This window comes from Molothrus ater, chromosome 13 (assembly GCF_012460135.2).
Source record: "Molothrus ater isolate BHLD 08-10-18 breed brown headed cowbird chromosome 13, BPBGC_Mater_1.1, whole genome shotgun sequence".
In the NCBI taxonomy this organism is placed as follows: Eukaryota; Metazoa; Chordata; class Aves; order Passeriformes; family Icteridae; genus Molothrus; species Molothrus ater.
In genome coordinates, this window is record NC_050490.2 from 16,710,270 (window position 1) to 16,725,916 (window position 15,647).

General features: G+C 44.7%; 1 protein-coding gene across 2 annotated transcripts in view; it reads right to left on the minus strand.

Moving 5' to 3' along the window:
• Positions 1-488: 488 nt before the first annotated feature.
• IGF1R (insulin like growth factor 1 receptor) overlaps positions 489-15,647 on the minus strand; it is a 170,618-nt gene continuing 155,459 nt past the window's right edge. For both annotated transcript variants that reach the window (XM_036389327.1, XM_036389326.1), the window contains exons 20-21: positions 13,989-14,123; positions 489-7,960 (exon numbers count right to left, since the gene is read on the minus strand). In XM_036389327.1, the coding sequence (XP_036245220.1) occupies positions 7,594-7,960; positions 13,989-14,123 (502 nt within the window). In that variant the 3' untranslated portion in view covers positions 489-7,593. The remainder of the gene's footprint in view (positions 7,961-13,988; positions 14,124-15,647) is intronic.

Genomic DNA, 15,647 nt, shown 5'->3' on the forward strand with positions numbered 1-15,647 from the left:
GTAAAAAGGACAAGAGACAAACACACCAGCACAGGCAGCTGCTGGGGCTTCAGGCCGCCACTGAGCCCTGTTTTAGTCAACACCTTGATGCCAAGAGTCTGAGGAACTGGAAATGCCAAGACAATGCTGGTTTTCTGGCCACTGTCATTTCCAGTGATACAGAAAGCTGAAAACCAGGTGCTGGCTGGCTGAATGCCTCTCATGGGGATTGCTCTGCAGGTAAATAAAAACTAACAATGCTCACCTTATTCACAGGAACTGCCTCGTGCAAACTGCTCAAATCTCAGCCATGAAGGATCCAAAAGCTCAGTGTCTCTGGATGAAAATGCTTTTGATTTCAATCAAACAATGGCAGTACTGACTCCTATTAAGAGTAGCTCAATTAGATGCAGCCAGAAAGGGCAGAGGAAAACCAGAGCAGCTTTACTCTGAGTTTTCTAACCTGTACTCACTTTGCATAAGGAGCAACAAAATCAGAAACAAACAAATGCATACAGAATTCTTTTATTTAACTTAAATCATGTAGTACTGAAACTACTAGAAAAAAGCAGAGTAAGAGAAACTAAAGGAGCCTTAGCTTCAGCCATTCAAAATAGACAAAGTTTCTTCTTTTCATAATGTAAAGAATCCCGAGTATATCGCAATAACAGGAATAAATTCTTACAACAGAATATACAAAAACATTTTGAAATTTTTTTTATCTACTGATTCATTTTAATATAAACACAGGAATTTCTTTAGGAATAATTTATACACAGCAAGTCTTTTTATGTAATAAATTGGCCATGTTATTGTTTAATTTTCTCTTTAAAAAATTTAAACAAGAAAAATTGGAAAATGTATTTGCAACTGCATCCATTCCTTAGCACTTTCTAGTTTTTTGTCCCAGAGGTAGACAAACTCTGGCCAATCCTTTCATCTCAAACCTCACTGGTTCAGAAAACAGAAGAAGCGAAAGGTGTCCCTGTCCATAGCAGAGAGGTTGGCTCTTCAAGATTTTTAAATAACAATAAATAGGGACCCTCCCTTGCTCATTTCAACAAAGCTTCCAATGGTGCTCAACAGCTTTACACAAGCATTTAAAGTGATAAGAGATTTGCAAAGAACTCTTCAATAGTAATTACCAAAGCCACCTTCCCTCTTTCCCTTATGCAGTGGCATCCTTCAAAGCACGAGGCCCCTGAGAGCCTGGGGAGCAGCAAACCCCGCTCTGCTTCCCTGACCAGTGAGGTTCCCATCATCCATGAAGGTAACTGCCCTAGACAGCAAAGTGAAATGACCAGGTAAGAGGATCCCACCCCAACCAGAGGGCTCTGGAAGACCAGGATACTGAAGATACAGAACGTTTTCCCACCTCCTTTACTCACTCGCTGTATACTGGGTCACAAAGCTTGGGCAGGACGGGGGAGAGGGACAAGCCATGAACTGGACAAGTCAGCAATTCCTTTTTGGCATATTGTAAAGCTAACTAGTAACTGGTACCATGGAAAAACTGATCACAGACAGACACACCCACACACGGACACAGAGAAGTGCCCTTAAATTATATTTTAGGCATTTATAAACTACAAACATTTTATAAAATTATTCTATGTACTTACAAAACGCAATGAAACATTTAGTTAGTTCTTGTAAACCAGATCTTCGTCAACTGACTACCCGTAATCTACTGGACTTAAAGCCCTATTGAAAATGCTAATTAATGGTTACTAATCAACAGAACACATACCCAAAAAAATATATATGAGCACACACGCATATGCACACACACAAACTAGTGAAGTCCTAAGGTACTTGCAGAACAGGCCGACTGCAGGCAAGACTGATCCGTACAGGCCGATGACCAACCACTGTCACACCCCTGGTAAGGAATTTACTGCTCCAGCTGCAAAGTCCAGAGGTTCATTTACAAGTACCAACAATCACAACTGGGACACCTGAGCGCTGCTGCTGTCCCACAGATTAAGCTCAGGATACCACCTCAAACTTCTGCCAAGCCCTGTGTCTCTGTAAATCCCCACTGCTGCGTCCTTTGTTGTCAGGTGTCTCCCCACAAACTCCTCCGTGCTGACTGACCCAGCTGCTCCATGTCAGAGGCTGTTCAGCACCTCTGAGCAACCAGTTCTGAACTGAGGTGTCCTTTGAAGCCCTCCTGTCTACTTGAGTTCTGTATCTTCAGCACCCCTGGCCACCTGTGTTGTTTCTACACATCATTCTTCAATCCTTGTCTGCACATCTACTCATGGGTTAAGTTGCAATATCTGGCTTTATCACTGGTTAGTAGGGAGTGGATCCCTTGCACCTTCCTCCACTGTTGTTCAGCCCAGTGATTGAATACACGGTTGACAAACAAAATAAGAATAACAGGAAACAAGTGTTACTTGTACTAATGGAATGAAAAGGGTTTAAATATATATATATATCTATATTATAGATATACATATGCAGATATATATATGTATATATAGATATATATGTATGGAGTTACACCAACAATAGGAGTATTGTTCACTTATACTTGGATTGAACCCAACACCCCTCAGCAGTTCCCAGAGGGCCTGACAGCAGCCCCCTCTGGTCACCAGTCATCCTGGGCAAACTGGGCTTCCTTTCCTTTGTTTTAAGAGACCAAGAGGAGCATCAGTGCACCTGGAACCACACAGCACTTGGCACCAGCTGGGAGGAGCAGGGGCATCAGGCAGGGTGGCTCCACACCCTGCACCGTGCTCAGCTGCTGCCTCTGGTTTATCATCCCTCCAAGGAGCACCTGATTTAGTGCCATGGCTGTGTCTGCACAGCAATTGTGTTCCCTGGAACAAACCAGCTCCTCTGCCAGGGCACTCTGCAGTGCCACTCAGGAGGGACTCACGGCCTGCAGTCCCTGCTCCCCTTGGCGACGCCAGCTCCTGATCCCACCGCATCGGGACATCCTGGTGCCATTCCTCAAATGCTGCTTTTCAGGGCTGGGTGGGCTTTTGTGTTTAATTTATAAACAAACTGGATTACTTTAACTTTATTCAAACATAGCTGAAGTTCTAAATAAATTTTCCATACCAGACAAGCCAGTGGTCTCAGGGAAGAACAACATTACAAACCATATTATGACTCTATCAAGCCAACATTAATTCTCAGTTGTTCACATGCACAAACAACTCGATTTACTGTCCAAGGGAAGTCTGCATGAAAAACCCATGTGAATAAAGCTATTCAAAATGCACAAAACACAACAAAAAAAGCTATGGAAACAAACAGAACAAAAAAGGAATTAAGCTTGAATTGCAAACACAGAATGCAATGGTATCATGAAGGTGGTTTGGTCCAGGAGAGCTGACTGCCATCACACACGGACACGAGGCCTCGTGGCTGTCTTCCACTGAAGTGCTTTTTGAAATGCTTCTTGTGATGCTACGCCATTAGTGTTTCTTCCTAATGCATTGTAAAACCACCTAAGTACAATTCTACAAACCAGAAACTCGGACAATTTTAACAAAACCCTCCTAGCCAGCTGAAAGATCTGAGGATCTCCAGTTGTGGTAATCAATATGTGCAAGGGAGGGGAACAGCCACTGCACCCAAAGGTCACTTGAACATCAAACATGGAAAACCAAATGAATAATAGTGAAAACTTCCAATTTTTCTGGTTTCTCAGGACTAGGGAGAAACGCTCCCTCCAAAGACAAACTGTAGTAGTTAACAACAGCACTGTGTATCCAAGAGGTTGGGTACAACTCCAAGTAGCCAAGCACCACATTACTCAGATACCACAACCAACACCTGCACGAACAGCTGCCAGAGCTGGAAAAAAAGGAAACATTATACAGCAAGCTGATGGCAAGCTCATGTTAGTCCTGTGTGCTTGTAAACCAGTTACACGCTGTCAGAGGGCAGTTAAAATTTGATGGCTGGTCCATCAGAATCCACAGTTACAATGCATATAAACAGGGGAAGAAAAGGGAACTGTCTTTTTACTGGCACGTTAAAAGAAATCAATTCAATGTTAGTTTTGGAAAAAAGAAATTAAAAATTAAAAAAAAAAAAAAAAAATCAGTGCTCTCATCAAACAGAAGCAGCAAAGACCAAAGCTGTAAATTTGATGTAGCAGCCAGTGACAGGTTTTGGTCAAGAAAGCAATGCCATCCCATATGAGCCAATTTATTTTTGGGTTCTGATTCAGCCAAGTATCTTTTTGATGCTTGTGACATCTGAGCAAGAACTGGCAGGAATGACTTAGTCCATTCTACAGGACAAAGAGAAAGAACATTCCCTTTAGTATTTCTTCTGGACCTTCAAACATTGTAAACATTTGATTTCTGTAACAGATTTCAGGAAATACAATTTGAAGTTCCCATATCAGGTCAGCTGCATTTCCACTCCTCCAAACACGCAGCATTTTGCTGCTGACCCAAGGGCTGCTGTGACAGCACATTAAAAAGCCTCTGTGTTTCCTTAAAGAATGGTCACCCTAAGTCACACAACTCTTGGATTTCTCATCACAACCACAAATTTTAAGAAATCGGAGAAACCCATTGGAATTGAGGCAAATATTCTGAGGTGACCCTCTGTGACAGGCAGTGACTGTTCCCCTCCAGAACCTAGAGCATGTGGTATATGGAGTGAGAGGTTACCAGTATCAACGGCATTTATTGGCTGCTGAGAAATGTGAGATGTATTTTTTTTTATATACACACATATAAAAAAATAAGAGTGAGGTAGATAAATGTTTGAAAAAAAAAAATCAAAAACTGTCCCCCCTGTCATACTCTAAAACCCTTATCTCAGTATTTAAATTCGTTATGGGGCATCTCTACAGTGATTTAAACTGATATCACAAAAATAAATAAAAAATCCTACATAGAATACCTTCTTAATTAACTTTTTTGTCTTTTTCATTTTCAAAAGGGAAAAATAACTATGGGACAGAGGCAAGAGAAGATAATGGGACCTAAACTACACAAGCAAAAAGCACTACAAACTTTTAAAAATCTCCAGTCAAAACTAGCAATCAGTATAATTTTTCTCATTGTTCTTACTCAAAAGATTTGAACATTTCCATCCCAGAACCACCTCTTCCTGCCATCGTTTGGTTGGATCAGTGCTAAACAAAGGCCTAGACTGGAACTAAGGTAAGATGAGCAACTGCTGCGACTCCTTGGGTGTCGACTTCCTGACGGCCCCTCCTTCCCCTCTCACCAAGGCTTCTGCAACTGAACAAACAAGCTCACTCGTCTTCTTTTGTTCTGAGGTTTGGTCTGTGATTTAAGCCACAAGCTTGGACTTGTACAGGTTTCCATAGCTGCCAACACTTCACTGTTTGCCAGCCAAGCTGCCGGCCCCAGCTCCGAGCTTCCCACCAGCCCCACGGGAAGGGCACAGGGGCTTCCCTGTGGTTGGGGGTGGTTTTCTTCACCAGGGCTGGGAAGGGCAGCCCAGGTGCCCTCCGTGAGGGCTTCCCTGCACGAGAGTTTCCCCATCAGGAAGGTGAAGAGCTGGGGTTGGCTGGAGCCAGGTGATTGATGGCCACCATAGGAATGCCTGGCACTGCCAGCTGCACCTGGCACAGCTCTTGTTCACAGGGTGGAAGGGTTAAAAGAATCTTTTTAAGGATCAGTGACCCAAAAGCCTGGTGTCTGCTGTTGTACCCAACTAATAATTTAAAAAGAATACATGTGTGTGTGTGTGTGTGTGTCTGTGTGGGGATGGGCGGGTGGATGTGTGAACAAGCGGGGAGGGCAGGAGGGGTAGGACCCTTGTACAACAATGAATATAAACACTGAACAAGGATGTACTAAATAGTTAACCTTTTGTTTCTGACCTGAGTTTGTATCACGCCTTGCACTGTAAGAGACTCCGTGCTGTCTGGGCAGAGGTTAGTGGGAAGGAAGGAAAACTGGGGCTTAAAAACACCACACCACAGCACTGCCAGAGTGTTCCTGTGCGGGGTGTCCCTTCTTTCTCCTTGTCCCCCTCCAAAGCCCCGTAGCCCACACAGCCAAGATGTTGTAAAACAACTAATGGGAAGGAAAATAAAATTTAAAAAAAAATTAAAAAAAAAAAAGGAGGAAATGTATTTATAAAAAGGCATTAAACAGTTCATGGCAAATCATATGAAAGGTATCAGTTACTGGGAAGGAGGAAGTAAAAGTTACACACTATAGTACAAAGCATAAGAAAATTTGTTGAAGTGGAAGGGAAGGGGAGGAGGGCAGACCTGAAGGTTTTCATAGATTAAATCCACAAAGATAAAGAACAAAAAAATAGCAGCTTTTTTCTGTACAGACATATAGATGAGTATCTGAACCGTAAGAAAGTTATAAAAGTGACACAAAAGACAATGTGTATGCAAATGATCCATGGTCTAACATAGAACTGCAAGACCCTTCGAGAAGTCTTAATAATAAAGAGTAAAGGTCAACAAAGCATCATATACTTGAATCCGGTTACTGCTTTTTTTTGTCTTCTCCAATTTATGTTTCTAGGTGTTTTTTCCTTGCAAGCCTGGGAAGGAAGGCAGGCTGCAACGATGGAGATCTCGGCCGCTCATTCTCAGCTTTTTCGTAACTCATTTTTGGCGGGCAGTTGACTTTTTTGTACGAAATGCACGTGTTTGTTTAGCTCACCACTGCCAGTTTTGTCCAGAATTCACTGGGATGGGGACAGGGGTGGAGGGAGGGCTGGTTCTTTACCCCATCCCTTTTATCTTCTCCATCACAAGAAAAGAAAAATAAAAATCACATTTTGTCCAGTTTTGAAAGAAGATCTAGACAATTTGACTTTTTTTAAATTATTTTTTTTAAATACCAGTGCATGACTGAATAGAACATATTGGTCAGGATCTGTTTTGAACAGAGCAGTTGATTACTGTGCTCCTTCCATGACTACAAAAAAAAACAAAAAAGAAAGCAAAACAACAAACGAAAACAAAAAACAAAGAGTTCATTTTTTTGGCAAAATTTGGCAGCGTTGAAAATGGTAACAGCCTTGGACGAATGATGGCCCTTTTTTATTCTTTTACATGTTCCTAAAAAGATTAAAGAGCAACATTAAAAATCCAGTCTTTTTTAGTTTAGGGGTTTTTTTTGTGTGTGGTTTTTTTTTTTGTTTGTTTGTGGTTTTTTGTTTGTGGTTTTTTTTATAAAGACCTACAGTGTTAGGCAGGTGCTTGCAGGGGTACCGGGAACCACCTGGCCTGCAATATCTTTGATCTGATAAAAGTGCTGTACGGTTGAACTTGCACGCAGATATGTTTCCCATTATGAAGCAAAAAGAGAGACAGAAAGAAAGAGAAAGAAGAGAGAGGAGAGAGAGACATCAGATCTCAAGTTTTCTGTTGCTATTAAGTGTTAACATTTAAGAGTTTTAAAAGGCCAACTGTGTGCCCCATGACTGGAGTCCTTGACTGAAACAAACATCTGCTTGCATATTGAAAAAAAAAGAAAAAGACGGTAACTTGTTTACTGAAAAAAGGGTTCTCCCAAGTGCAGCTATGGCAGTTCTGAAGATCCACTGAGGTACAGTAGGCTTTTGAATATATTGTGATTTTCTTTCTTTCTTCCCCCAATGCCTGTGTTTGTGTGTGTTTTGTTCCTGCGAGGATCAGCAGGCCGAGGACTGGGGCAGCGGCAGGGCGCGCTCGTTCTTGCGGCCGCCGTTCATGTGCGCGTACGGCTGCCTCTCCTCGAAGCTGGCCCGCAGCACCACCACGCCGGGGCCGTTCTCGGCCTTGTGTCCTGAGTGCTTGTCAGTGGGTTGCAGGGTGGAGGAGGGGTCTAAAGGAATGCTCTCCATGTTCTCAGTCTCCAGGTCAAGCTCCTCTGTGTCCGGAGGCTTGTTCTCTTCACTGTAGAAGAAGGAGACCTCTTTGAAGGCTGGGTCCAGCTCATCTTTGATGCTACCGATGATTTCCAGGAAGGAGGGTCTCATTTTGGGGTTGTACTGCCAGCACATGCGCATCAGTTCGAACCTGGGCAGGGAACACACAGGAGAGACATTTACTGAGGGCTTCAGAGCCATGACTGGGTCAGACCACGCATTTTAGAGAATCATTCCATCCCCAGGGAAGCCAAAGCGACAGAACTTCCACAGGCCGAGATCCCCAGGGTTGTGGGCTCAACACCCATAACCAGCCATTTGCTTGATGATCCTGGTGGGTCCCCTGCAGCTCACAATATGCTGTCAATCTCTGTGACATTTCCACCTTCCCTCTCATCACCCATTTACTCCCACACCTCCTACCTCACCTTTCCTGCTCCCTCCCACACACCTGCCCATACCTTGTGTCTCATGGGCACCTGACATCCAGAACCATTGCATACTTTTATCTCCGACTTGGTGTTTCTCTTTTTCCTCTAAATTACCCTGTGCTCACTCAAACATAAACTACATGATTGCACCTCTTGGAGTATCTTTTTCAAACAACTCATCCCGCCCCATCAATACTGACTTGGAAAAAAATTAAAATATGAAATACACACAAGGTAAAGCACCGCCTTTTTCCCCCGAAAGAAGAAAATTACATTAAAATTAATTGTAATCCCCAGTGGACATTTGCCAATCTCAAAGACATTCTCTAATCTTTTTATTTTAAAATTAGGTTGTTTTCATTTACGGCCAGGGATGCATTAATATTTTACAGAGTGTGAGATCATCTGTTTAAGCACATCCATGATTAGATCTGTACAATGTCCCATGCTGGCAAAACAAAACCACAAAATGAAACTGTAATACAGACATAATGAAAACAGCATTTTCATGACACAGCAAAATTGGATATTCCCAGGAGATCGCCCTGAGCTTTAAACATAACACAAGAAAGGATTTCACCGTCTGTGAAGGTGGAATAGGGATGTCTTCTGTTAACACAGCACAGTAATAGGACAAATTTAAATAAGAAAAGGAAGATTAGCATTAATTCTTCGAGCCAACCCTCTGTGTACACAGTGCTCAGAGGAACATGCTGTGTGGAGGAAGTCACTGCTGGCCAAAACTACTACTCTGTGCTAGAGTAAGAATGGATCTAAAAATAAAATAAAGCCAAGAAAGATCTCTCAGTTAAGGTAATGCATGTCTCTGACTCACCTGCCAGCACTGGGACCTGCAGCCCCAGACAGACCCCCTTGGCTTGCTGGGGTTTATTTCTCACCTCTGCCAGCATTCCCTTAAGTCAGGTCACCTGAACTTTTAGCTTCAATTCTAGAGAACAACACCACCATATTTCCAACTTCCACAGATTTTCAGGGCTCAAATGAGCAACTCTATTTGAACTCTTCATTAGCTCTCACTGCCTTGTGCCCTCAGTTGACCAGATCTCTGCATCAGTGTGGAAAAATTTTGGTTTTAAATTAAATAGACAAAACCAAACAAACAAATTCACTCTCTTTTTGTAACAGACCTAAGTTCATCCCAGACTAATGTCCCTGCTCTAGAACAACATTTCCAACAGGACTGACACTGAGCTGGAGAAGCATGGGCTCTGCAGCCCATGGTGGGTCTGGAGAGAGTTCAGGAGCCCTGGCCTGAAACAAAACCCCAGCCCAGAAACTCGGGAAATTGGGAAATACTGCTGCACCTCCACTGTGCTCTCAGCTGACGTGAACCAGCAGAGAGGGCAAGTGGCTGTGTTTGGGCTGCAAACACTGCTGAGTGCTCCAACCAAACCCAAAGCAATCTTCACTGAAGTGCATCTAAAGTGCCCAATATCCCTGCCAGAGCTCCACTGGCAGCGCTCCGCGTGAACAAACGTCAGCCACCTGAGAATGGCCTTGTGACACCCAACTGGAGCTGGCAAAACCAGTCTGTGCTGGGAGAACTCCCCGGGTACTCAATGCTGCATTGTAACCGCACGTAGACACGTAAACACTGCCCAGCTCCTGCTTGTTTTTGAGTCTGAAAAGCCTTTCAGAGCAAAAGCCGAGCCAGACCATAAAACTGCACCGTACCCTCACCCACAAGGGTGAGGAAAGCTTGAGACATAAATATATAAAATCCATTTCTGTTACTTCATTGCTGTTTCCCTTCCAGCTGACTGCTGTGTCCCTGAATAGAAGCTTGGCTGGGGCCAGGAACTCTGGATATTCGCTGGCGCTGCGCCCCGAGGCCTAAGGGCAATGCTAAGGAGATACCACAAGCAGCGGAGTAATGCATGTGACATCAGCACAAACAAGGACATGTGATGTTTCTTTTAAGCCATTCCAGATTTAAAAACCCTACGGAGTTCCCATAAAAGGATTTTTTTTCCTTTTTAACTCTGTGTGTTCGCAGGCCTTGTTTACATTATCTTAAACAAAATAAAAACCTTTCCAATAGACAATGGAGGAATTTACAGGCTGTTAATACAACCTGAGCAGATTTATAAAGTACGTTCCTGACTGGTTGCAAGTGAGCTCCAGGGAGCTGGAGGCACCACCATGGGTTAGAGGAATAGCCAGCATTCCTCTATGCATCTTTTGCTCAAGGAACTGAGGAGAAACTGAGCTCTGTTTTGTACCAAGACAATAAAAAAAACAAAACAAAACAAAAAACCCAACAAAAACAGAAAATGGAAAGTTCCTAGAGAAGCTGCATTCCATTTGTGCTTTGCAATACACTTGATTTGGTGGGGAAAAGCAAAAGGATCTCTCCTCCCCTGCTGGTGCCTGTGCTGCCAGTGCCTCTGCAGAGCAGACCCCGGGTTCTGAGCAGGAACAAAGGGAAATCAGCACTGCGTAAATAGTCTACAATGCATGTGGGGGAAGCAATCCTGCTTCAAAAACAGAGTGGAATTCCAGCCTCCACAACTTTTAAAAGCCCCATGGGAACACACTGTCTGAGAGCTTCAGCTGTACCAAAGCTTGGTGCCACGCAGCCGTCACCTGATGAGCAGTGCCATAACAATGGGAGGACATAAAAACATCACTGAGTGCACAGGAAGAGGAGAAAAACAGCAAAGCTTCTCCTGGCACTGTCTTACTGAACCATCTGTCTTATTGCATGGTTCTGTCTGCAGAGCCACACGAGCTATGCCAAGAGGGTGTAGCATAAACACAACTGAGGCTTGTTTCACCCTGTACAACAGTAAAGAGCCTCCAGAAATACCCTCCCCTTTGTGCTTTGCCCTTTTCACAGGGATTCACCACCTCCCAGCCCCAGGACAACCCCCTGTAAAATCCCCCTTTGCCCTGCACAGCCACACTGTAGAACAGAACCTCTCCAGCTCCACCAAAAAGCCACTGAGTGCCAGAGTCAGGGGAGCACAGGCACAAGCATGACCAGGGATGGAGACCCTGACAAGCACGACCAGGATGGAGACCCAAAGGGTCCCAGCCTGCCTGCACCCTGCAGAATTCATGGGGGGAACATGAGGTCCTGAGGGGAGCTCCTGCTGCGTGGCTGGAGGGTGCAGGGCTGTGTCACCATCACATCACCTGCATGGCTAAAACAGCAGATTTGGGGACAGCAAGGGTCTTCTCTCTGTTCTCATCTACACTTCCCCACAGCAGTTACCTCCCCCACCTGTTCTGGAGGTTTCTCTCTGTCAGCACACTCCCCTCTCTCCACAGACAGCCCCACTGATGTTCTGACCAGAATTTCAGTTGCTTCCAAGCCAAATTAATTTAAAGAACAAAGTTCCTGTGCTTTTGTAGGTACCCTGTGAGACACAGGAGCACAGAGCTCCCCTTCTTCACCTGCTTCCAGGCAGCACCAAGCCCAAGTGACCTCCCTGCAGCCAGGCTCTGCTTTTGGGACATTCTTGAGTTAATATCAGGAGTCAATACTAAAGTTTCACAGACCAGTCTCCACCAGCAAGAATTTGTGCTGCCTACAAAGTACCTCCCACTAGCACAGACATGCCAAGAAACCTGCCTTCAAACACAATCTTCTAGCCATCTCCACAAAAGGGATCCCTTGATTTACAAAGGGTTTCATAAAGCACTGGAGAAAGCAGTGGCCTGGGATGCAGAGTAAGATCCATGTGCAATTTCAGGGCTCTCAGACACAGTTAGGAACACGCTCCTGCCCATGTCCTCATCTTCCTGTGGGTCCCCAGCTGAGGAGGAGGTTGTGGGCCCTGGAGAGGAACCAGAGCAGGTCTGGTCCTGCCAGCAGTGTCTGGTGAGGGCTGGGAGCAGTGGGGAGGTCACTGAGGGTGGCACAGCATTGCCACAGCTTCCTGGGCAGGGAAGAAGTGAAAACATGCAAAGAATAAAGCATCACAGGAACATAAGAGGCTTTTGATTGCCAAGTGCATGTGCAGGGAACAAAGGTGAAGGTTACTCCTGGAGCTCTCTCCTGTTATTCCTACAAATGCCTACTTGAATTTTACCAGATTTGGGTGTCTGTACTAGAAGACAAAACAAGCTGAAAGGGAGCAAAAGCAAGTCACAATAAGGTCATGCTTTTTTTTTCCTCCCCTTTTTACATTTGGGATAAAGCCAAGATGTTTTATACTCAACTTTATCACTAGAAAAAAAGCAAACCAAAAAAATCACCAGCAATGTGGATGTGCCTTAGGTCTGAGTTCAGCCTCATTCCTTTTTCTGACAGAGCAAAGCAGCACAATACAAAGGCAGATTTTTTTTATTCAGCACCTCTGCACTGTCAGGCTGAACCCTGCTGGGCAGAACCAGCCTCTGAGCAGCTTCTCCAAGAGGAGCAGCACAAGAAAGGCCTCAGCTCTTATGCAGCAGTGCAAAGATTTGCTCTGCCAGACTTTAACCAAGCTCTCCCAGCTCACAAGCAGGACCCTCAAAGGGGATTCATCCAGCAGCAACAGCCCTGGAGCAGAGGAGATTCCCTGAGGAGGGGGAGGAAGGAGAACTGGGTGGGCTGCAGCAGAGAGAACTTCTGGCCTGACTCCCCTCCCACCCTGCTCATACCACACACACCCAGCTTAGCAGGGAATTTCTAATGCTGGATGTCTCTCCAGTGAGGCTGTTCCACTGCAGAGGTGCTTTCTCCTGTGAGCCCAGGGAGATGAACCCGTCACATCCCTGTCCTTCCCAGTCGTGCCCACCCCATTACACAGCTCTGACTGTGTTAAACAATGTCCAGTCAATCCGACTGCCAGGAATTCTCCTCAGCATCTCCAAAGGGAAGGAATGTGAAACCAAGGAATCACATGGCAGCTACACCTCCCCCTGCATATACCACCCACCCCCCTCAAACAACAAAACAACACTGCCTGTCATCTGAAACCACAGCCAGGCTCCAGCCAAAAAAGCTATTTTCCTAAGAATCCCAAGCAGCTGAGGCCCTTAAGTGATTGTATCCCTTCTGGGGGCCTCCAACAAATTTCAATAACTGCAAGAGGCAGTATTTCCTTCCCAAAAGTCAGTTTGGGAAGTATATCAAAGCAATAAAGTCTGAACAACTGAAACTGCTGTACACAAAGGCCAGCAGAAGTATTTCAGCAATGTAAAGCTAAAAACTGAAGCTGCTGCACTGCACACCCTCTGCTGCTGTGAGGCTTTGGGTCGATCTTGGGGCAGGGAGAGGTTTTTCTGTGGAAAACCTCACCCTGTGCTTGCAGGGAAGGAAACTGTTAGCAGGGAGGATTGGTTTATCTCAACGGGACAAGTGCTGTGACTGAAACAGCAGATTCAATCCAGCTTCAGACACACTGATTTATCTGTATGCTGAACTAAAAAGTTGAATTCCAGTGTTTACACGCATTTCAGCTTGTCCCTTGCTCTCTGCTCTATGCTCAACAGAATTACTTTAAGCAGAAGAGATATGATATAGCCATGGAGCCTCCTGATGTAGCAAATGTCACTTATCAAGCGACATTTTTATTAAGCCTAATTTTAAGTTTTATTCAGTAGCACAAAGCTTGGATTTTGTTTGCTTATTAGAGGAGATAGCCCAAGGTGTGATTCTGGCCACAAGCAAAGTTGTTTTCTGGAATGTCTGGATTGACAGAGACCGATCAGCCCCCCCTGTGGTAGCTGGCAAGGGCAGACCCTGCAGGGCTCAGGAGGCACAGGCTGTGCCTGCAGGGCAGGGGTGGCACTTACAGCATGTCAGGACAATTGTCTGGCTTTTCCAGCAGCCCCCCTTCCATGACGAAGCGCAGCACCTGCTCGTTGGTCATGCCCTGGTACGGCTGCTCCGCCAGCGTCGCGATCTCCCACAGCACCACTCCGAAGGACCTGCAGGGAACAGCACAGCTTTAGGCTCCCAGCCATCTTCACAAGGTGTAATTCTTACAAGATGCTGAGTGCTGGGTGTCCATGGGTGTTTTCTTTTAACAAAGAATTCCAGTTCCTCGAAAAAACACGAGCCTGTGGTGACCGTCACAACCCCTCCCTCCAGAGACTGCTGACTTCAAACACCTCCACTCTAGTGAGAAAAGGGCTCAGGTGAGAAAAACTCAGTTACCCCTTTGTGACATGCATGTAACTGTGCTCTTGAAACACAGCTTCCAGCTCCTTCCAGATAACTACAAAGGACAGCAGAAGTGAAAAAAAGCGGTTTGTCTAATAATAGGAATTGATTACTGGCAAAGGAAGATAAGCATAGTTATGTAATTGGGTAGTTTGGACGTAAGTATTGACACTTTCTAAAAATACCTCCATTTAAAATTAGATTATTGAGCAGACACAGCTCAAATTGTCTGCCCTGCACTGAAGAGTCATCTACTTTAGGAGCTGCTGGGCAAAGAAGGAAAATCTCGATGCTGTCTGACTTGTGTGGTAAAATGCTGAGTCAAGCTGAGTGAAAAACACACAGTTCCACTGGGGGGGAGTTATGAAAACAGGAGTCCAGTGCCATTAGCTGGTTATGGCCCTGTGGTTTTATCTTTCAGATATCCCTGGGATCTAAACTGGTTTGCATCTGGAGCCAGAAGTCACAAACTCCCTTGCAATTGTTTTCCTTTTAGGGGAGGGAGGGACAGGGGGTCAACTCAACATTTGGGCGCCTTTGAAGCTTCTTTGATCACCACAGGGATAACGAGGACAAGTCTTGCACACCTACTCGTCAGATTATCCTAACAAATAAACTCAGATTGCTCCTTCCAGGCAACTACCAGCCTTGAGAGAATGCAAGATGCTGAGGATTTATTTATAGAAACCCACCCTCACCCTGAACAGTATTACGTTAATTTTAAAATGTCCTCCTTCCCTAACTACAACAAAACCAGCCCTGTCTAATTACCTCATTCTTCAGCCTGAAAAGCATTAAAAGAATGAGTTGCTAAAATAAAGCTCCACCCTTCAAACCTCCAGACACTCTTCCTTCCTGCAGTTGCCATTTCACCTTACAGCTTATAAATCCTGGACTCCAACTACTCAACAGGGTTTTGTCTTTTTGACATCTTGGCTCCTAGAATTGATCTCGAAGAACATGGAGCTACATGTCACAATATCTGCCCAGAAAGGCAGGAAAAACAATCTCAACCTTTTGTTTATTGTTTGATGCAAATAAATGGCCCCTAAAACAGCCAAGCTCCACAGTTTACACTAAGCAACTTCAAATCTGAACCAATAAAAGGATTCAGGGAATTTTTCCTGGCATGAAGAGACCTCCAATGTATAGTGCCTGGTGTAAAAGTCACTGAGAAGGAATGATCCTTTTAGCCATAAGCAGATCAAGTAAATAGACAGTATTTCATGACAGTGTTAAGTCAAGTTCCACTACATTTGGAATTTAGATTGAAACTTCTCTGTAGCTGT